Source organism: Xiphias gladius, chromosome 19 (assembly GCF_016859285.1).
Source record: "Xiphias gladius isolate SHS-SW01 ecotype Sanya breed wild chromosome 19, ASM1685928v1, whole genome shotgun sequence".
Classification (NCBI taxonomy): Eukaryota; Metazoa; Chordata; class Actinopteri; order Istiophoriformes; family Xiphiidae; genus Xiphias; species Xiphias gladius.
In genome coordinates this window covers 10,314,893-10,338,114 of record NC_053418.1, presented here as the reverse complement: position 1 = coordinate 10,338,114, position 23,222 = coordinate 10,314,893, and the positions used below count along the sequence as shown (strand labels likewise).

The window sequence follows — 23,222 nt, the reverse complement described above, 5'->3', positions numbered from 1 at the left end:
TGGAAAGAGGAAAAGATTTGACTTTGTGGGTGAGATACAAAGAGTGTTATGACGTAAAACGAAACTGAAGTCTTGTCTCTCTCTGAAGAGAGAGTCTCTGCTCTAAATACTAGTGTCTGCAAGGGGCTGACAGGCCATCTGGAAGTTCTGTTGAATTCTACAATTGGTCACTACTTCCAGGACGTACACGGGCCAACCACCTTGCCCACAAGGCCAAATACAGTGTTAAAAAAAAACAAAATAATATATCTGATTGAAACAAAAAAAAAACAAAGCAGGAAGCTGGAAGCAGCAGATGTCAGTTTGATTTTATCAGGGCTGCAAATTATGATATTTTCAATATTATTATTTTGAAGGTTAATCGGTCTCTAAAGTGTCACATAATAGTGAAAAATCACAATTTCTCACAAACACAATTCCCTGAAGCCTAACATAACTTATCAAAAAGCCGTTTTGTTTGAGCAAAAGTCCAAAACCCACAAGTATTTCAGTTTATCATCACAGAAGATAAAGAAACGCAGCATATTCTCACATTAGAGAAGCTGTAACTCAAGAATCTTCCCCCAAATTTTATTGCCAAGGTTGGTTGAAATTTTGCAGTAAAAGCTTTTCTACCACTTTATGACTGCTTGGTTGATAAAGGCCTCAGGGTTGCCATAAAATTAAAAATCTTAAATAAGCATGCAATTACCCAATATGCATATTGGTAGTATAACATGATAATCTGCAACTAGACTTTCTGCCAGAAAAATTGTTCCACTGCATATTTTCCTCAAGAACTGGGACACTGTATCTGAAAAGATACACTCTTGGAGTTTTTGAAATGTAATTTTTCAATGGTTCAAGCAGCACAGATCAAATTCGTTTCACCTTGATTATGCCTGGTTAGCAGCAGAAAGGCAGATATTTCAAAATCTGCATGGCTTGATGTGAGAAAATATGTATTTTGATTGATTTGATTTGGGTCATCTGAGCCTAAAATTTCATTCCAACTTTATCTGAATTTAACCTGAACCGCTAAAACACATTTAAAGTATGAAACCTGGAAACCTTCGAGGAAAAATTACTCGAAGATTTTGTAAGAATTATGCAGACCTCGAGTTGAAACAACAAAATCAAACTCTTAAAAAATTAACAAACTGCAGACACATTGATCTCACTCTGTCTGTCCCAGTCTTTGCTGGCATGTGTACCTAACTGTCAGTCTGTCTTTCTCATGCCTCCCGCTGTTGAGTCTTCTGTCTCTCTCTTGGTCGGTTTCATTCTGTTTCTGGTTCAGCTGACTGGGGCCCATGTGTTCAGAGCTTTAGTAGTGGTATGCGACAAGAGCCAAATTAACGCTGCATGTTGCCATATGAGAAACTGAAGTAAAACAAGTAACACAGAACAGATGGACACCAGAGTCTGGTTGTTGGAAAAATATTTTCCACTGATGTTGCAAACTCCTCTCTTACTGTCAGTGAGAGAGAAAGAGAAAAAAAAACAGAATGTGCACTAAAAGAAAAAACACAGCATAGAGGCAAAGAAAAGAATGTGCAAAAATAAATGTGAATACAAGAATGCATAAGTATGTATACATAAATGCATTTTGACTTCAAATGTGTAAAAATTCTGTTGGTTTAATGCGAGCGTAACTCCACATTTGGCTTTAAGAAGGCCTATTACTGGAAATCTTATATTCCTTTGACTGAAGGCTCAAGATAACGTATCACATGACCCTATGGGACAGAAAGGCGAAGACGAAGCTTTTACCATATATGCCAATGTACATAAAAACGTGTGTGAGAATGTATGGAGAGAGGACAAACACATACAGACATGGGAGGCCAAACTCAATGAGCAACATGATACATACCGTAGGCACATGTAGACACCAGCATGAAAATGAAACCATGTGGGAAAGATTAGGGCTAGAAGAGCTGGAACAAACACACGCAAACACACGCAAACACACACACACACACACACGGATGAAATGAGATGAAATGAGATGAGAGGCGTCTGATTAAGATGAAGTCTACAGGAGGTCTAAGGAAACATATCTGCCAACAGTCTGTGGGAAAGGACTCTGGAAGACAGAACACCACGATTTTCCTAGCAAGACGCTGACCTTGTCTGTAACCTTGACTAGTGTACATCAGATGAAAGGAAAAGTAGGGCTTCGCTGTTAAAGAAACAACTACCTCGGCTGAGAGAAAGTCAATGCTGAGGAAGGTTATGAGATAACTCCAAGACTTGAGGAAAACTGCACATTCAGATACTATAAAATGAGCAACATACCAAAACCAGTGTCAGGATTGTTAATTGTTAATGCGTCACGGTGTCAGTTTGTCCTTGTCGAGGTACTCGAGACCGAGACAAGATGGAGAATTTAAGGTTCAAGTCTCAGACAAGACTGAGGACATTATCGAGACTTCTGCTCATTTCAGCTGACATGACAAGATTCGCTTCTGCAATAAAAGTAGTGTTACATCTCATTGGATTGTTATTCTGTCATTCCATCTGCACAACATCATACTGACCTAAAACCTTATATGCCTGATTAACAAAACTTTGTCATTGATTTTTCATATGCACAAATACATCAAGTGGAGTGTTGTAGTGAAGAATTATGGCATAATTTTCATCCAATTTGTAACAAAAACAATTAGGATGACTTTAATATATCCAATTAACTTTTTTGGTGCAAGACATTAATAGCTTTAAGCTTGGCGCCATTATAAAGACTAAATAGTGTTAAACTAGCACAGAAATAGGTAAACAGTATTTGTACTTTCACAGCTGATATGGAAGCAGCAAAATGATAATGGCCTCGAAGATGGAAGCTCTTTCAAGTTTAGCTTTTTATATCATAGTCTGTTTTCAATTCAAACCAAAACTGTAATCCTTCAAGCTGTTTGTCAATATTCTGCTTATCTTTCCAACTTTTTGTATGCAAACAAAGCATACGCGATCAAAACTGTTCATTTGTAGACACAAGAATTGTATGCAAACCTAGACTACAAAGATGAAAAAAATTAGTTATAAGCAGTTTGACAGTCGCATTTGCTGGTGATTTTCCTTGGTTTGCCCTCAATGTATTTTCACCTCTGTCCCCCTGCAAAGTAGAGAGCTGTTGTTTGGTGCATTCTTAAGGTGAATGACATGCTTTCACCTCTCCAGGCTGTCTGAACTAAGAATGACCAAGCCGAGTTTAGACTGGTATTAACACCGCATCAAACTTTCCACGTCCAAACTTTTGTCCTGACAGCATGAAACATCATCTGACAATGCAATGTGTTGGTCAATCAAATTTGCGCACATTTCTGACTATTTTTGTATAGATTGTTTTGGCGATTTTGTAAAACTGTAATTCTGCTATTTACCTTAAAAGATGACATGATTCTGTTTAACTGTATTATAAACTGTGTGTTGGCATCTGATAAGCCTTAGATCAATCACTTAAACTGAATTACTGAATCTTATTTCATCTTTACAGCCCCACTTATAGAATATATACACCTTCTTGGTGTTTTTTAAATGTGCTATTTACTGTCTGAATGTGGCCTAACACTTTAGATTATACAGAAGTGAAACTGCCCTCCGTTTTAAGTACAATTACAGGACAAAACAGACCTTTGTTAGGGCTTGCCCAGAGGGGGCCTGCATCTGTCACAGAGGAAACCATGTTTACTGTTGCATTCAACATTTTTTTTATATTTAAAGTCACCCTGATAAAAATAACCAATGATAATGTAATGTGTTGGATGAAATCTGACAGGAGATTAGGTTTATTGCGTTTTCAGGCTAATACTTACGAACTAGCGACTGTGCCTTGACTGGAGCTTTCTCACGAAAATACATTATCAGTTTCCATGCAGCTTCCTCTCTTGTGCTAAATGAGCTCACTGATATTACTGTTGTCTCTTGCACATGAGACACACACAGAAAGATATAAATAAAAATACACACGAGTACTATCCATGGATCATTATTTTCTGTGCAGTCAAGATACGAGTGCAGCAGGCAGGAATGCATTCTCACGCCCCGACACACAGAGTTAAAGAAAGAATCCAAAGATGTGTGAAACCCCAATTGACATCCAAAAAAAGGAAACTGTACCAATACATTATATAACACAGCAACCCCAACATATTCCAATTTTGTATGTTTAAATTACTTCTTTTGAACGCTTGTGCTTTTTTCTTGTGTATGTTAAAATGTGTGCTTGCTAGTCTAGAGCTCTCCTTCCTTTTAAGGCCATTCTCAGGGACTTAACTCTGTCTCGCCAAGTTTAAACGCATGCACGCACGCACAAGAGAGAGGGAGAGCACTCTGAGCAGCAATGCAGTTGGCTAACTTAAGCAGCACTGCAATCAGGCAGGCAGATCCTGCCTTCCCATTCTGAACAAACAGTCATGCATGAGTACATGCACACAAACACACACACACACACACACAGAGCTCTGGCTCTATCATCAACTGAATTGCCTAAGGCACATGGTTAGGGCTGCAGCTGGCTTAAGAGTTGAGGGCTGCTAAATATAAAACACTACAAGCACACATACACACACACACATGCATGCAAAGTCTTTTTAATTGACCTCTGTTTGTGCCAGAATACACACTTGTACACACCCTGAAGAGACTGAACTCTGCTTCCAGTGTAGGCTAGACAGCAGTCAACTGAGGCACTCTGATTACTGGTTTGGGGATCTTGGGGGACTGGGTGTGCAAGCACATGCAGCCTTGCAGCTGGCCCCATCTGGAAATATTGCAGGGTTTTATGCCATGAGGTCTCATGTGGGGAGCCGAGCATGCATATTAGTGAAAAAAAAAAAAAAAAAAAGACATCCTGCTGTGCTGTGTTGAGCTGTCAAGCAAAGCCAGGGGAAAGCAAACGAGCTGATTTTTCTTGTTCCCAACTTAAAAATGCAAGTTGCTCAAATAAACAAATATATGTTAAGTGTGACAATTTAATATTTTCTGGCTGTGGACTCGATGTATTAATTGTGAAGTCATAACTAGAAAAGTTATGACTGACTGAAGCAAACCCCAAACAAACAGGAAATAGTGTAGGAGGCATACCTACTCACCAAAGAGTAAACGAAGACATGAATGTTGCAGATTCTGTGAGGTAATTCAACGCATAAATGTGTGACAGTAATTAGTGAAGCACGAACAGATTGAATCTATCTTTACCAAAATGATTAGTAACTCCATTTCCTCAAGCTTCTTTAAACTAGGTTAAAAGACAAACTATCTCTTACGTGATCTTCAGTGATTATCAATTTGAAACAAATGGATTTTTAACAGTGACACTGCTACTCTGCATGCAAGGCAAGAACGCACGTGATGCTCTGATTAGTTTTCATAAGTCTGAGCTGTGACTAAACTAGTAATATCACACTTTTTCATCATGGTTACCACCAAAGCCTGCTCAACATCACAGTGAACATTCTAACTGCAGTTGAAAATCAAATCAATCACCGGAGGCAAAGATGTGATGAAAACCACCAATAGAACACACAGTTTTCTGAGACAAAGCTAAATGTCTTCACAGCGTTTGTCGTGTTTCGTCATGTGGCAAACGGTACACCAAAAGGAGCTTCTTAGATGCGGCAAAATATCATACATGAAAACAAAAACAAACAGGCAGAGAAGAGATGACTTGAAAAATGAGGCGGGGGAAACCCCTGTGACTAAAACAGCTAGAAACATGAAATGACTTTGTGCCTATGTGTGTTTGTGTTTTTTGTGTGTTAATTCAGAAAATGTACATTATACAACAAAACTGAAAGCACCCCTGTGCAATATCAGTGAAATGTCAAATGACTTAAAATGGTACCATCTTGCAATAATTGTATTATTTTTGAGTTGAAGTATAGGGTATTTGATCTTATAGTTAAAACAAACAGTTGAGTTTGATGACACTTAAAACACGTACACCTTCAAGTGCAACTTCAATGCAACAAAACTGAGTACACATGTGACAACTGCTACAAAAGTCAGTTTACCTGTGATCTCTGCAACAAATTTGATTACACCTGTGATTTCCAATCAAGTGTAATTGGATGAACAATGTTATAAAAGAAACATGGATCCATATGGAAAGGAGTTGCCTGAACAAGTAAGAAACCAGATTGTGAGACTTCATAAAGAGAAGAGAGGGTACAAGAGCATCAGCAGGCTACTGAACATAAGCTAAAACACAGTTGCAGCAGTGGTTAGGAGGAAAATCACACAAGCATTTTTAAAGAGGAAAAATGTGAAAACTATGACCTGACCAAGTATGTCCACTGACTTGAATCCAGCAGAACAACTTTGAAGTATTTAAGCAGAAGGTAGAGCAACAAAACCCCTCCAGCAAAGAGCCTGAAAAGAATCATCTGTGAAGAATGGCAGAACATCTCTCCACAGATTTATGAAAGACAGGTATCAGCCATGCCCAGGAGGATCAAATCTGTCAAACGTAAGGACGGACACACCAAACATTAAAAAAATAAATAAATGCAATCTCACTAATGAAGGGTGTACTGAATTTTGTTGCAATTGGTTCTTAAATATTTAGTTTAATTCACTGTAGTTTAATTGGTAAAACATTCCTGTTTTACAGATTAACTTGCTTACTTTTTCTTGGGCTTTGGCTGAAAAGAATAACTTTTTAATTAGTGATACTGACCAGGGTGTTTAGCCAGATTTGTTGTTTGTGACACAAGCTGGAAAAATGACATTAAAACCCTTTAAAGGCTTCCGTAGTGTTCCATCTTATTGATGACTCAAATAGATCTACAGAATCTTGCACAGATATGAAACAAACCGAGGAACCTGCCAGCTGTTACATGCTTCAGTGCTGTGAGTTCTGAGAAGAAGCTCAGAAAACATTTGCAAGAACTGCAGACACATAATCCTGCGAAATGGTCATATGAAAGCGGGCATCTGCTGTACTGAAAACAACAGTAACACAGAAAATTGTCAATGATTATGCAATATGACTGCAGTATTGCTGAATATCTGCTTTTTGCAGGTAAAATTTATGTAAATAATGAGACGAAAATCATAAAATGTTGAAGAAAATCTGAAACAAATAATACATTTATGAATTTAAGCGTGATGAGGTGGCTTTAAATTGGAACTAGCTTAAACCCTGTGCTTAATTTCAACAGTGAATTTTAGTAAGTCCTGCAGCCACAGCTGGAGCCAAAAACGTGATGCAGCACTGCGCTCTAAAGGCTCCAAGTCAAACCCTGTAGCATCTGTAGACACACCTTAAAAGAAACAGTTCAACATTTTTCGAAAAACAGTTATTCCCCGTCTTTCTGAGAGTTAAATGAGCACGCTCATGACTTTGCATCAAATATAGAGCAAGAATCATGACTTGTTTAGACTTGCTAAGTATAAAAACAGGAAGGGGGGAGGGGGAAAACAGCTAGTCTTTTTTTGTCCACACACACACACGCACACGCACAAAAAAAAAAAAAAACACGCTCCTGCCAGCAGCTCTAAAGCTCACTAACTGACATCGTCTCTCACTTGTTTGATCAGTACATAAACAGAAATGCAAAAACACGAATCTATGGTTTTAGGGTGAGTTAAATCCTGGAACTGTTTCTTGGCAAAAGAACTTGGCAGTTCAAGCATAGATGCGATATAGGATGGAAGATTGGTGTGTTGAGATGTGAATGATATGAATCTTCTCGTATCAATTTCAGAAAGAAAGTAAATCATTTCTGAAAATGTTTGACTACTCTTTTAATTTGTGATGTCAAGGCGTGTATTTCGCACAGTTAACAATCAGAAAACTATTACTGGGGCCTGTCTGTTTTCACAGACGCCCCCTTCACTTACTCCTCACTCTACAATTTTGCATCTTTTGTATTCAGCAGAGGCAAAAAAAACCCCCAAACTGTGCTTTCTGGATCAATCGCTTAAGCTATAATCCTAAAACTCTGCAGACACAGGTATTAACACGAAACTAAACGTGGAGTAAATATTACTCTAACTCACATGAGAATATTTACCAGTGGCATATCTACTTTATGCATGCAACCTATACTACAGTGCCCACTGAACTGGACGTAAAGAATTAGCCAACTTCCTCTCTGTAACCGATGTCCTGAGTCTTTCTAGACACCAATTCCAAGTAACAAAAAGTTGATAACTTCTCTGTTAAAGCCTGAGTTTAAATAAATATCCAAAAAGGACCACGAAAAGCCAATGCACCGACTCTGCTGGATTGTCAGAGAGGAAGAAACCATGCGTATAACAGATATAAAATGTGTATATGAGCCCCATGTGTTTCTACCTTTGGAGGATCATAGAGCTCCAACTGGTACCTCTCCCCTCCTCCTCTTCCACCTCCTCCTCCTCCTCCTTGAGCATCCCTGATCCTCCTGACCAGCAGGCGGCAGCGTTGCCAGCAGGGCTGAGAGTCTGAGATAGTGTCATCCACCAATAAGTACCTCAGCTGGTCCTCCTTACAGCAGCCGCTCACCTCTGACCTCCTCTGCCTCATGCTTCTGTTGTGTAACCAACGTAAACGATCCAGGAAGTGAGAGGCTACTCCAGCCACAGACCAATGTGAAGAGCTTGGGGGGATGGCTTCAGAGTTCAGACAAGAGGAAGAGTGGGAAGAAGAGGAGGAGGATGTCACCTCCTCATTTGTGGGGGAAATCCCACCCACTCTGTCACCATTATTTGGGGGATTGTTGTTATTGGTGGGGTTGGGGTTGCTAGGAGACAGGTCCTGGGATGATGGAGGGCTGGGGAGGGGCCGTTTCTTGAAAAGCCTTCTTACGGTCTGCTGGATCTGACTGACAGAGAAGTGTGTGACATCAGCGTGTCCAGGGTTGGAGGCTGAGGAGTCCGATGAGCACCGTTCAGATACCTGACGACGATCGGCGCCAGAGACCTCCTCGTTGCTATGGCTATGGATCAGCAATGACCCGCTGCCAACACCCAATACCCCCGCCGACCCTCTGAGCACCACCGGGTTTCCCGACAAGGAGTTTCCCGCAGCACATCGCAGCGACTGCTCCTGTTCCCGGCTCACCACCACCGGCTCCACTTTCGGTGGCACCAAAGTAAACAGAGCAGCTCCTCCACTTGGCCGGCCCGCCTCGCGATAGTCCTGCACCCCAGACAAAGATGTGATCCGCGATCGACCAGTCACAGCCTGTGATGGAAGGGAACGGGCCACTGGAGATGTGGAGGAAGCACTACCGGTAGCGGTAGAGCATGTGTTCTGGCTGAGCAGAGCGCCATCTTTGTCGACCTCGCAGCAGAAGTGCTTCTGGAAGAGGTCGGTGAATTGCTTGGAAAAGGTCTCTGGTGGGAGTATGTCATGTTGTGGCCACTCTCTGGCGAAGCTCCGGTAGTGTCCGGCCAGCTGCCGGGCTGTGGCGATGGCGTGCAGCTCACAGAACTCCGTCCAGCCTCTCGGGGGTGCTGCCACGCCAGGGCCTCCTCCTGCTGTTGTGGTGGTGGTGTTGGCTGGATGGACAGTGTTACCATTCATTGCAGTAACCAGACCGGCTGAGAGTCACTGCTGAGAGAGAAAGAAGGTTGAAAGATACAGTAAAACAAAGAGGAAAAGAGAAATGGATGGTTGGAGAAGAGGTGGGCGGTCAAGGAGTTGATGTAAAGACAAGAGAGGAAGGATGGATGGTTTAGAAAAGAAAAAAAGATGATTTAGGGAAAAACAAAGGAGAGATATGGAAATGTAATTAGAGTCAAATCAAGATAACATGATGTGTTGAGCAAGAGCTTGTGCACTAAAGATGGAACTGGCAAAACATTAGCAATTCTTTAAACTACTTGAAAATTTGAAACGCTTCAAACATTGAGAAAGAACAGCCAAAAGTCTGATTTTATCTGCACTCAATCTTAAACAGCCCAAATTGGATTACATGGGCCTGCAAAGAATCTGTGGCAATCAACCAGTCATAGAGTATCTTAATAGATAAGGACGGCCACAGTTCACACAAAGGCCAATGTGTAACCATTCAATTTGAAAGACAAAAGGTCAACAGAATCAAGAGCAAAAACACTTGTGCATACAGTATACTGCATGTATGTAGAAAACCTATGGAACTCCATCGAGGCGAATACAATTAAGAAAGAAAATGCGGACAGCAAGGGGGAGTAGAGTCAGTAAAGATAACTCAATCAGTTCCAAATTGCACTGATATGGACTGAAGTATTTGAAATGAATGAAAAGAGTAATAAGTCATTTGGACAGACACTGAATGAGGCCCCGACTGAGGAAGTATGGTTAGAAAATTTCTCAATCAACCACACTGCCTGCTCGGCCATCTGTGTGTTTGTGTGTTTACATGTGACCTGTTTCGATGTTCCTTCTGCTTTTTTTTTTTTACACCCGGGGAGGGGAAGCCTTCATTATTTCAGGGCTATTACATGGACACACTGCACCCTATTTACTCAATTAATTTGTCTCTTTCAGCAGTTGATGATAGAACAGGCCTGTTTAAATTTCTGACAAGTGAAGGGAATAACTGCTTACAATTGGTTTTTGATGATTTTGAATTTTTCACTGTCCAAATGGCAGTTTGGTCCTTCTGCACACACTCACTCTATTTTTCTCAGGTTTTTGAAGTAGATTTTCCTTGTATACATTAAAGTGGTGATGCTCAGTTAACCTTGGACTGCTTGGCCTCCAACAGCTGTCTGTCTCTGCTATTTGTTATTCTCTGTTCTGTGCTTTGATTCACTTCACTGCTTCTGTTCATACATAATGATACACTGTATTCTGGTTAGGTTTATCTCAGTAGGCTTTTCTTTCTTAGTAAAAATATGTACATCATTATGAATTTATAAGAATCAAACAATTGTGTCGAAGCACCACTTCATCATTGCCTTATTCATTCTGTGCAGAAAGAAGTCAAAGGTGGTGGAGAGTAACTAAGTACATTTATTCAAGTACTGTAAAATGTACAAATTTTAAGTACTTCTACTTTACTTGATTATTTCCATTTTATGCTACTTTAAACTCCCTCTCCAATACATTTCAGAGGGAAATATTCTACTTTTTACTCCACTGCATTTATTTGACAGCTTCAGTTACTAGTTACTTTTAGAAGAAGATTGTATACAATGGATAATATAACAAGCTTTTAAAATAAAACACATCTGTAACGATTAAACCAGTGGTTTCCAACCTTTTTGGCCTCTGACATCTTACAAAAAGCAGTGTGTAGTCGGGGTCATATTTCAGATGTCTATGAGTTGTTAACAGCTCCACCAAATGGTGATTTTTTTTCCCTCTAAACGACTCACATGGTTTCATTTCAATAAATGTTCAAATGATCCAATATCTCAAAAAAGAAAAACTCAAAGATTAGAGAAAAGGTCCAAAAACTGAAAAACAGAATTTGTATCAGAACTTTTTTTTTGCTTCTTTCCTATCCCATTAATCATCTCCCGGCCGCTCGGATTTATCTGGTGTCTCTGGATATAAAACTGTGTATAAAGTAGTTCAAACTAGCTCCAACTCCAGGAATCTACAACAGTAATATGCTGCTTACACACTGATGCTTTAGCATTAATAATATAATGATGTCATATATAACAATATATCAGTCAGTGGGACCAAACCAGTGCTTTTACTTTAATATCTTAACTACATTGTGCTGCTAATATGTATGTAGTTATTTAAGTAGGATTTTTCATGCAGGACTTTTACTTGTAATGGAGTATTTTTACATTTCTGTATTGGTACTTTTACACAAGTAGAGGATCTGAATACTTCTTTCAACAATGAAAGTCAACAACATCCAATAGCTCTGTTCTTCTACAGTGCACACACTCTTACCTATCCACTCTGGTTAGCCAGCTGCCATTTTCATAATTAGAGAGAAATAAGTGAGGGGTTTCAGAGTTAACAATATAGTTCCACAGAAAAGAGGAAACAGGAAGCAATCCTGAGTATTCAATAAGAGCCAAACCCTAATTAGACAGAAATAGGTGAGTCGTTTCAGAATTAACCACACAGTTCCACAGAAAAGAGGAAACACGCGGTATTCCTAAGTATTCAATAGAGCCCTACCCTTTGCTTCATCTCTTCAAAACACCCTTTTACCATTCCCTGATGTGTATATACACCGCTGATCCATGATTACAGTCAACCCATAGTTATAGAAGATTAGGAGAAGGACGGACACATTTTCAAAGAACCGCAAAAAACCTTAGCTGATGCAAGAGTGGAGCTTCTTGGTTTATGCAGACAGCCCATGGATGATACAATGTTGTATAATCACCCGCAGAGTTGCTAGACCGTCACACTACTGTGTAGCAAAACAATGACCTTTATATGTGTATCTAGAGATTTAGAGATATACAGTAACTTCATCCGATTATAAACTATAGCATGATAGGAAATTGCAGTTACATTTGTTGCATAGGATGATAATGGTTGACTATTTCAAGTATATATATAAGAACTGCAGCTCATTTCTATGTACTGCTGTACACCTGCTTCCCATAAATGAGCAGCTGAACAACAGTTGAATACACTCACACTCAGACTTCAGCTACAGTCGTATTAACAAGGGTTTATCATTCTCAAACTACAACATCTGCCTACAGTACATACCATCTTCCTCCAGTGCAGCAGAGAAGGGTCTACTCTAAATACAGGAAGTATGAGTGTGTGTGTGTGTGTGTGTGTGTGTGTGTGCACACACGGGTGTGTGTGGGTTGGTGTGGGGGGAGTCACAGACTGTGGTCCAACAGATCACAGAAAACCACAAGAAATAGAAAAAAAAAAGGGGGGGGGGGGCACTGTGGTCGGGCCAAACATGGAGCAACACGTCTTGTTATCTCTCGACTAACATCTCTTTCCCTCTCTGTGTCCTAAACGACGATGTTCGGAGAAGAAAAGCTTTGAATTCTCGAGACGTTGTCATGCAACAAGCCGGTAATTTTTTAATTGGTATCATCGAACATGGCAGGGGACACGTACGTCAATGAGGGAGTGAAAACTTGGCATCGTGAAATATTGCGTCACTAAAGTTCCTGGATGTGTCCTGTCACAACAACTAATTCCCTTCCTGTACTCTGCAGAGCATGCTCAGTGCATGCCCCCTTGTGCCCCTGCAGCTGGCCCCCCCAGAAGCCTGTTTCTATCTGCCTGGCCAGCCCAGCAATGACTCAGCACTGACTGACTACAGAACATACACACAGACACATACACACAGACACACACTTCCTCTTGATGTATCCCTATGGGGGCTTGGCCGTCTCTGTTCCCATGGTTTTCCCTTTCTTTTCATCCTCTCTGTCCTCTGGTATGAGGATCTCCAGATGTGTTTGGATTCATGCTTCCTTTACTTTTACCTTGAATAAGGGCCTAACAGAGCCACACTCAAGTTGTGAGGGGAAAACAAAAAGAGTGATACAGTTTGGTTTCTCCCTTCTCTGTTCTTATACAGAATCTTTAACCTCAATTTGGTGTTTTGTTATCGTATTATTGGTTTGCTAGACAGCATTCAGCAGGATGACTGAAAAAAAATAAAAAGAGGCCAATTTAAACACTCTACAAGTCAACTGGAAAACACTCCTGCGCAGTAGAGTCAAAGTTCCTGAATTCCCTCCTTTCTTTCCTTCTTCCTCACCTTACTCATCACTCCCTCCTCCCCCTCGTCTTCCTCTACAATGCCCACATTCTTCACTGACACTCCCACACACACACACACACACACACACACACACACACACACACACACACAGATTGCTTTCTTTGTGTCTCTCACATGCTTTATAGTAATCTGGCACAGCTTTTTCCTGCATCATCGACACCACAATCAGCCTGAGAAACTGCTGTCCTGAGCAACTGTGGACAAGTGGCTGATGTCGACATTTGTTTGCAGGTTTAACCATGCGAAGGCTGCTGTCTGTATGTCTCACCTATGACTGTAAAGCTATTATTGCTGCAACTCAACTGCTGTTGCTTAAAAAAAAAAAAAGAAAAAAGCAGTCAGTAATAGACAGCAACATCTATAGCACTTGTAGTCATTTGTTGCCTTTATTGGGCAGATGCACATGTCAGACAGGTGCTAGAAAAAAATAGTCTGCCAGGAACGCAGCATGTGACTGACTGACATTGAAAGAAATATAGCACGGTTTCTTTATCTGAACCACTGCCATTCATTGTGAGGTCTACCAAGTGGCAATATGAAACAATTAGTCAAATTATTTTGACAATCGATTAATTGCTATAGTCATTTTTCAAGCAAAAACTCCAAACATTCTGTGCCTTCTGCTTCTAAAATTTGAGGTTTTGCAGCTTGTTTATTTTTACTCTCATCGTAAACTGAATACATTTGCATAGGTCAGCTATAAAATCAATGGGAAGATGCAATGTTGGGCTCTGGGAACGTGTGGTGAGCATTTAAGACAATTTTCTAATGATTATTCAAGACACCAATCTCCTCCCTAAGTATACTCCATCTGAGTGACCTGAGTTGTTTAAAGAATCAATTTTAAGAACTAAAATGGTTAAAAAGAGAAAAAGAATATTATCCCTATACCAAATCAGGATAAAAGACAACAAAAATGATTAGCACGACTCCTTCCTTCCCTCATAACTCTGTTGCTCCCAACACCAAAAATGAAACTAAAGTCTCTTTTTACTGCAGACAGGCTACAACTGATTTCAATCAAGCAGGAAGGAAACAGGATGTGTGAAAAGACACGTGAATAAAACCGGTGAGCATGAGTTACTTCATGACTTGTGTCAGCTCGTGTTGAGTGGATTTTTACCACAACACAACGTTGAATGAGATGAAGGTGCGATGCTGTGGGATGTCATTCCCGCTAAATGCCCAGACACCAAAATGGAAGAGCTAGCAGTATGCCCATGGTGGCCAGTAAACAGTATCCTGGTTGTGGCCTATTAGGAACAGAGCCAAAACATAGTCATGAAACCAGCATTGCCTTCAGTACACACTACCAAGCTTACGCCTCAGACCATAATGCCAACACAAACATTACCGCTAAAGCTTTGAGATTAAAAAAAAAAAGAAAAAAAAAGCAGTCAGTAATAGACAGCAACATCTATAGCACTTGTAGTCATTTGTTGCCTTTATTGGGCAGATGCACATGTCAGACAGGTGCTAGAAAAAATAGTCTGCCAGGAACGCAGCATGTGACTGACTGACATTGAAAGAAATATAGCACGGTTTCTTTATCTGAACCACTGCCATTCATTGTGAGGTCTACCAAGTGGCAATATGAAACAATTAGTCAAATTATTTTGACAATCGATTAATTGCTATAGTCATTTTTCAAGCAAAAACTCCAAACATTCTGTGCCTTCTGCTTCTAAAATTTGAGGTTTTGCAGCTTGTTTATTTTTACTCTCATCGTAAACTGAATACATTTGCATAGGTCAGCTATAAAATCAATGGGAAGATGCAATGTTGGGCTCTGGGAACGTGTGGTGAGCATTTAAGACAATTTTCTAATGATTATTCAAGACACCAATCTCCTCCCTAAGTATACTCCATCTGAGTGACCTGAGTTGTTTAAAGAATCAATTTTAAGAACTAAAATGGTTAAAAAGAGAAAAAGAATATTATCCCTATACCAAATCAGGATAAAAGACAACAAAAATGATTAGCACGACTCCTTCCTTCCCTCATAACTCTGTTGCTCCCAACACCAAAAATGAAACTAAAGTCTCTTTTTACTGCAGACAGGCTACAACTGATTTCAATCAAGCAGGAAGGAAACAGGATGTGTGAAAAGACACGTGAATAAAACCGGTGAGCATGAGTTACTTCATGACTTGTGTCAGCTCGTGTTGAGTGGATTTTTACCACAACACAACGTTGAATGAGATGAAGGTGCGATGCTGTGGGATGTCATTCCCGCTAAATGCCCAGACACCAAAATGGAAGAGCTAGCAGTATGCCCATGGTGGCCAGTAAACAGTATCCTGGTTGTGGCCTATTAGGAACAGAGCCAAAACATAGTCATGAAACCAGCATTGCCTTCAGTACACACTACCAAGCTTACGCCTCAGACCATAATGCCAACACAAACATTACCGCTAAAGCTTTGAGATTAAAAAAAAAAAGAAAAAAAAAAGAGAGAGATAACATTCACTTCTGTGCCCAACCAAAAAATTAAAATCTACAAAGACAAACAATGATTCAGGGTTAAGCCTGATTTTACTTCTGCGTAGGATCAACGCAGAGCCTACATCGTAGCCTAAAGCTGCCTACACATTGTGAGAATTTATACTTGCCAGCTGGTGTGTCTGCATCACTATGCAATTACACCACTAAAACCATAGTTGGCAGTGGGGTTTCTATGTCACTGTGTGTGTACTTCAAACAATGGTGACTGAAACTGAGTGGATCATGTTAGAGATAATGAATGCTGAACAACAATTAGTTTTACTGAAATTGCTGCTACGCAGAAAAGAGAGAAGACGTTGGAGGACATAGTGTGTACAACCATTGAACTGACTGAGGTAGAAGGAGGGTGAGTTTGCTGTGCTTGTCTGGCCACTGATAGTCATGGATCAGCAGTACAATCACAGTTGTTGTGCTCTGTGTCGTTGCAACATGTAGATACATTTCTAGGGAAGTGCAGGCTACAGTGTAGGCTATGGCGTAGGGAATGCGGCTATGATGTACCAACGGCGTCGATAGGCGCAGAAGTACAAACTGACCTTTATACAGCATGTAGAGAATTATCAGTGCTGCTGGTGGAAGTCCTGTTGCAGGGAGGTCCTATTTATATCTCGCGAGCTTGGTATCAGCTCTCACACACCACTGTGTGCTCCCTGCTGTCCCCGGTTGGGAACAGCTCCTTTAATGCAACGGACAGGCACAAAAGAGGTCTCTGAGCTTTCAGGTGATGTATTCATAGCAGGCGGCAGCTGCCATGGCTGCATAACTAAGCCCAGTGCAAAAGTGGCTTGGGATGCAGTACTTTTAATGTCCACTAGATGGCTGGTTGTAAAAAAAAACGGACTAGGATGGAAATAAATGGAAATCAAGTAATACAAAGCTGATCAATCTTTTTTTTTTTCCCCCCACCAGATAATTAGGTTTTAACAGCTTGATTAATTTCTTGTAATGTGCATCACTGTCATTTTCAAAGTTATCAATCCATTTAAGATGACTGAGTTTTAAGGGCTATATCTATGTTTGTGTAAGGGAGAATTATTAACAATGGTGGTCTCAAATAATTAGTTGACTAACTTATAAGTCAACACCGAAAAAACTATTCAGCAACTACTTTGATTATCAATCATTAAAGTGAAATTTTAGCTAAAATGCCAAACATTTGATTGCGGTAGCTTCTCCAATGTGAGATTTTGCTTTTCTTTCTTGTCTTACAGTGTAGTAAACTTTATCTCTTGTCACTGTGTTTCACAATTTTCTTGCGATTATTCAAGGACCTAATCAGCAGATTGATCAATACTTAAAAGACAGATTAGATACAGCCCTGGTGCAGTCCCACTGTGGATGTTAGGGAGGTTGTCCCTCCTGCAACTCAATCAATTCAAAATGTAGGTCCACACTGGGATCTGATTTATTTGATAAATCATTTTATGATCTGAATGGATTAAAAAGAAAATGAATATCAGCACAGCCCTTACCTTCCCTCATAACTTTGTCGCTCCAGACACCAGAAGTGGAACTAAACTCCTTTTTTACTGTTAGGTGGACAAAAAAACAATATGAAGATGTCACCTTGGGCTCCAGGATGTTGTGTATTTTTCCTTGCTATCTAAGGTTTTATAGACCAAATACTACCTCCATGTATTTACAGTCATACTTAAACATGCATGCACATCTCACTGTTAGCTGACAAGTTGTGCTCTTTTTTTTTTTTTAGCTCTAACACGCACAGAGAGACAGATGTATGTGCGCACATGTACACCTCCATGTGCTGTTTGGCTGTTCATTACCATAGAAATAGGATGTTCTCCTAATTGTCACACTCATTATATAAAATGCAATTTACAGCAAGCCACATCCTTCTGACCTTTATATAGCCATGGCCTTATTACCGAGATCAGCCGGATCCAATCTACTGCTTGCGACTCAATTAGTCTGCATGGCATCAAAGCTCTCTGAGACATCAAACACTCCAGTTTTTCCCGTAAAAACTGAAGTGGAAAAAATTAATAAATTAGAAAAAAATGTGGCCACATGTGCATCACAAGGTCTCAGATGAAAAACAGATTTTGTTACCACCTTTGATTTTAATTATCTGAATCACAGAATGAATCACAGAGCTAGGGACACATTCACAAAGGCGGGAGAGAGTAAGTGATTGTGCGAGCGTGGGAGGTTGGGGGGGTATTTAAAAGAGACAGCGAGGAGGGAGGAGGCAGAAAGGAGTTCGGGAATCAAACAAGAAAAGGAAGAGGAGGAGACAGAGAAACAAGAGTCACAAGGACAGAGAGGAACAGAGATGAGGGGATAATGAGAGGGCAGGCAGGAAGCAAGAGAAACAGAGCGGGAGAAAGGCGAGAGGAGAAGGCGCCAGGTTTGCGGGTGAAGGTCCAGGTGGCAGATGAACAGAGACTAAAGGCTTTCTGCTCTGCCTGGGCAGCAATCACAGCAACAGGAAGCCCTGCCCTGCCCTGGCAAGCAGCGACCAGCGCACACATGCAACAAAATTGTACACACTAACACACTAACACACACACACTAACACACACACACACACACACACACACACACACACACACACACACACACACACACAAAAGCACACAGAGCATACCAAAATGCACCCTTATGTCAGGGGTGGAAAGAGAATTACTCTCAAGTACAAGAGCTGTTACTTAAAATACTGTGTAAATGTTACAAAAAATTACTTGTACTGGAAGCTACAAGTAAATAAAAAGGACAATATTATTATATATGCAGTCTTTCAAACAATACCTCTTGCTGTATGCTGAAAATACCTATATGGAGCAGACAGACTGAAGACGATTCCTAACAAAAATTACATCCGCTATTGCAACGATTCTGTTGTATGATTTTACAACAACAAAAAGGAGGGGGGGGGGGGTTGCTGTAAAGCTTGAAATATTTCTTGAAATAGCAGATAGCAGCGATGTCTACATAAGTAGTGGTCACACTAACTTTATAAAAACACTGCCTTGCAAAGTAAAGGAGATCTAAAGGAATAGTTTAACATTTCGGGAAATATGATTATTCACTTGCTCACGGAGAGTTAAATGGCAATCAATCGAAAACCACACTCATGTGTGTAAGGTAAATAGCCGCAGCCAGCAGTTTGTTACTTTAGCTTAGCATAATGACTAGAAACAGGGAATAAAGCTTGTCTAGCTCTGGCCAAAGCTAAAAACATCTGCCTACCGGCCCTTTTGAGATCATTAATTAACACTTTCTATCTCATTTGTTTAATCTGAACAAAAACGTGAAATGTAAAAATGACAATTCACAGTGTTATGGCAGGTTATGTGCCTACTTGAACTATTTCTTCACCAAGCCAAGAAACCAGTAGAGACGCCAGGATTTTATCAGTCCCAGCCAAGAAATAATCCGGGACATAACCCATCATTTAGGGAACTCCTAGAAACCCAGAGACTGAGCTCAGTCATCTCAGTGGTTGCACTTCTAAAGGTTGTTGCCAGTCAGGGTCAAATGTGAAACTGACTGTACTTTGAGAGCAGTGGCGAGACGTAATATCTGAGCTTCATGCAAAGACCAAGGTGAGGTTAAACATACAACGCTTTCCCCGTAGTAAAACAATGGCTCACACCAGCAAAAACAATTCTGCTGCTGATCATGTGTGGTCTGCCTTGACCTGCAGAGGACGTCTTTGATGTCTTCCAAAACTATTTGAGTGAAATACTTCATCAAAATTCTACTTCAGTAAAAGAAAATTTAGTACAATAACTATAATGCTTGTAATTTCTATACAGCCAATATGATAATCAATATTGAGATCACAATTACTTATTACAATTGTTAATCCATCTTGTGTAAAAAAGTAATACTACTGCACTGACGTTATTTTACACTGTACTAAGGCTGCAACCAATAATGATTTTTGATATCGATTAATCTCAATTATTTTCTCTATTCATTGTTTAGTCTGTAAAATGTCAGAAAATATTAGAAAATGTCCTTTATAATTTCCACAGTCCAAAGTGATGTCTTCACATGTCCAAAACTCAAAGATATTCAGTTTAACTAGCATGTATGAAAAAGAAAAATTTTAAATAATGACATTTAGTGTTTGACATTATTGCTTAAAAAATGACTAAGATGATGAATTGATAATCAAAATAGTTGCCAATTAATTTCTTGTAGATCTACTCATTTATTAATCAGCTAATCATTATAGCTCTACAAGATAGTTATGCTAATAAAAGTAGGACATTAAAAACATGCGTCAAGTGTAGACATCCTTAAAACTGGTAAATGTTGCAGCAAAGTTTGATTGACATTGGAAGCCAACATCATGATTGTGGTGACTATTAAAAAATGTATGCAGCTCTTTCCCCATTCTTTGCTTTACACAACCTCAAACCAAATTTAAACAAAACAGAAAAGGGATATACATGAAGAAAAGCCCACAAGCAACTATTTTGCAAGACTGTTATCAGAAGAAAAAGGTCAGGAATTCCCAACAATATAGTAACCATTCAATATTGTTGTGACAGGCAAAACAGACTGCTCCACTGTTAGAAAACACACCAGTTAACATGAACTGACACTGTGTGACCTTTTTTCATCCCTTTCACTTCATGTTATACAATGCATTCAGATAGTACTCAGACTGGTCTGCTCTGTTTATTATCAAAGCTCTTTCACATCTCCCTTCACACAAACAGGAACAAAGACTCAGTCAATCCCATTCCTGCAACTGCAGATCGTTTTTCACACAGTCTTATTTTATGCAGCTGATCAATCAGGCAATGAAAAAAAACACCTTTAGCTGCATGTAGCTGTTGTCAGGTTATGCCAGTTTTCTATGATACATAGCAGCTTGTCACACTCACGCATACAGTGAATTCAGAAAACATTCAGACCCCTTCACTTTTTTCACATTTTGTTAATGTTGCATCCTTTTGATAACATACAGCTTAGAGCGGCCTGGATACTTTCTTTCAGTTTTTAATTTTGAATAAATCTTCAAACATTTCTAAAATTCTGTTTTCACTTTGTCATTATGGGGTATTGAGTGAAGATTGGTGAGGGAAGAGATGAAGTTAAAGAATTTTAGCATAAGGCTGAAACATAACAAAAAACAAGAAAAAAGATCTCTGTTCCCGTTTGTGTGAAGTGAGATGTGAAAGAGCTTTGATAATAAACAGAGCAGAAAGCGAGACACACACAGCTTACATAATTGAAGAACATATTGTAAAGGAGGAAGCAGGGCTGAAACACGAGATAACCTCGGCCTTAACTTCCCATAGCCTGAGGAAAGCATCAGCTGGTTCAGGGTAAAACAAGAGAGGAGGAGCCTGCAGCTACATCGCAACTAAGCACAGCTAGAGTCTATTTCAAATATAAACCATCAGTAAAGAATAAAATTTTTGTTCTGAATACATAGGTATCACAAAGACATGGAAATAGCAATTTGTGTAAAGCCTCCTCTTGTTTCATGAGAAGAATCAGCATGAAATATTTTCTATAACACATTATTTAAAAAGAAAAAAAAAAAAAAGGTATAGGGTGAGAACAACCCTTAATTCATCACGTTTGGCATTTAGTGTAGCTGCAGCTCTTATTCAGAGAGGCTTTAGGAAAACTATATACTACACCTACATTTTATTTTCAAAGGTCTGCATCTTGAAACTGCAACTATCTTTTGAAAAAAGGAAAACATGAGGCAGTAACAGCTGTGAACTCGAGAAGACTTATCTTTGGTGTTGCATATAGGGTTTTTCTAATGTGTGTAGGCAAAATACTATTGGGTACATACTGTAGGGTTTTTGTTTCCGTTAGAGTATTCTCTAGCTCGGCCCTACATTCCCACAACAATGTAGGCTCCAACACAACACAATGCTGCTATTCTTAAGACGCACAGAAATAAAGCCCTGCCGCTTTCTGGCCATTTCCTGTGGTCTGGGAACAGAGAGAGGGAGGCACGTTGGGAAAGTAGTAAAACAAAAACGCTGGGTCTATGATGATATGAAGGAAATTGCACAACTATAGCAGGGATTATAAGCATCAAATATGTAAACATGCAACACAAATATATAAATATGTAAACCATCCTACAGTTACGTACATACGTATTTAGACAATGACACAACTTTTGTAATTTTGCCTCTGTACACCACCACAATGAATCTGAAAAAAAGCCATCAAGATGTGATTGAAGTGTCGACTTTCAGCTTTAAGTCAAACATTAAGTTAAGTATTGCATTAACATTTAGGAATTAAAGCCATTTTTATACATAGTCCCTCAGTTTCAGAGGCTCAAAAGTAATTGGACGGCAAACGGATAATCAGTTTCATGGCCAGGTGAGGCCCGTTCATTCATAATTTCATAACAAATTAAGCAGATAAAAAGGTCTGGAGTTGATTCCAAGTTTTGAATTTGCATTCAGAAGCTGTTCATGGGAAGTCTCAATATGAGGTCCAAAGAGGTGTCGATGCAAATGAAGGAGTCCATCATTAGGCTGAAAAAACAAAACAAACCCATTAGACAGTTGGCAGAAACTTTAGGAGTGGCCAAATCAACAGTTTGGTACATTCTTAAAAAGAAGGAATGCACTGGAGAGCTCTGCAACACCAAAAGACCAGGGAAGACCACAGAAGTGGATGATCACAGAATTCTTTCCTTGGTGAAGAAAAACCCCTCACAGCATCTAGAGAGGTCAAAAACACTCTGGAGGAGGTTGGCGTATCATTGTCGAAGTCTAAAATAAAGAGATGCCTTCATGAACGTAAATACAGAGGGTTTACCACAAGGTGCAAACCACTGGTAACACTCACTGGTAACAGAAAGGCCAGATTAGAAAACTTTTAAAAAACCCAGCCCAGTTCTGGAACAATAATCTCTGGACAGATGAAACCAAGATTAACTTGTCCCAGAATGATGGGGAGAGAAGAGTATGGAGAAGGGAAGGAACAGCTCACGATCCAAAGCATATAACAAACATGGTGGAGGCAGTGTAATGGCATGGCCATGTATGGCTGCCAATGGAACTGGGTCACTGGTGTTTATTGACAATATGACTGCTGATAGAAGTAGCAGGATGAATTCTGCAG

At 39.8% G+C, this 23,222-nt stretch overlaps 1 protein-coding gene across 4 annotated transcripts in view; it reads right to left on the bottom strand.

Moving 5' to 3' along the window:
• sh2b3 (SH2B adaptor protein 3) overlaps positions 1-23,222 on the bottom strand; it is a 67,236-nt gene that overhangs the window by 36,902 nt on the left and 7,112 nt on the right. For 2 of the 4 annotated variants that reach the window (XM_040154570.1, XM_040154569.1), the window contains exon 2: positions 8,285-9,526. In XM_040154570.1, coding sequence (XP_040010504.1) covers positions 8,285-9,496 — 1,212 coding nt within the window. In that variant the 5' untranslated portion in view covers positions 9,497-9,526. Of the gene's footprint in view, positions 1-8,284; positions 9,527-12,589; positions 12,622-23,222 lie in introns of those variants that run through there. The other 2 variants (XM_040154571.1, XM_040154568.1) reach the window with 2 other exon arrangements.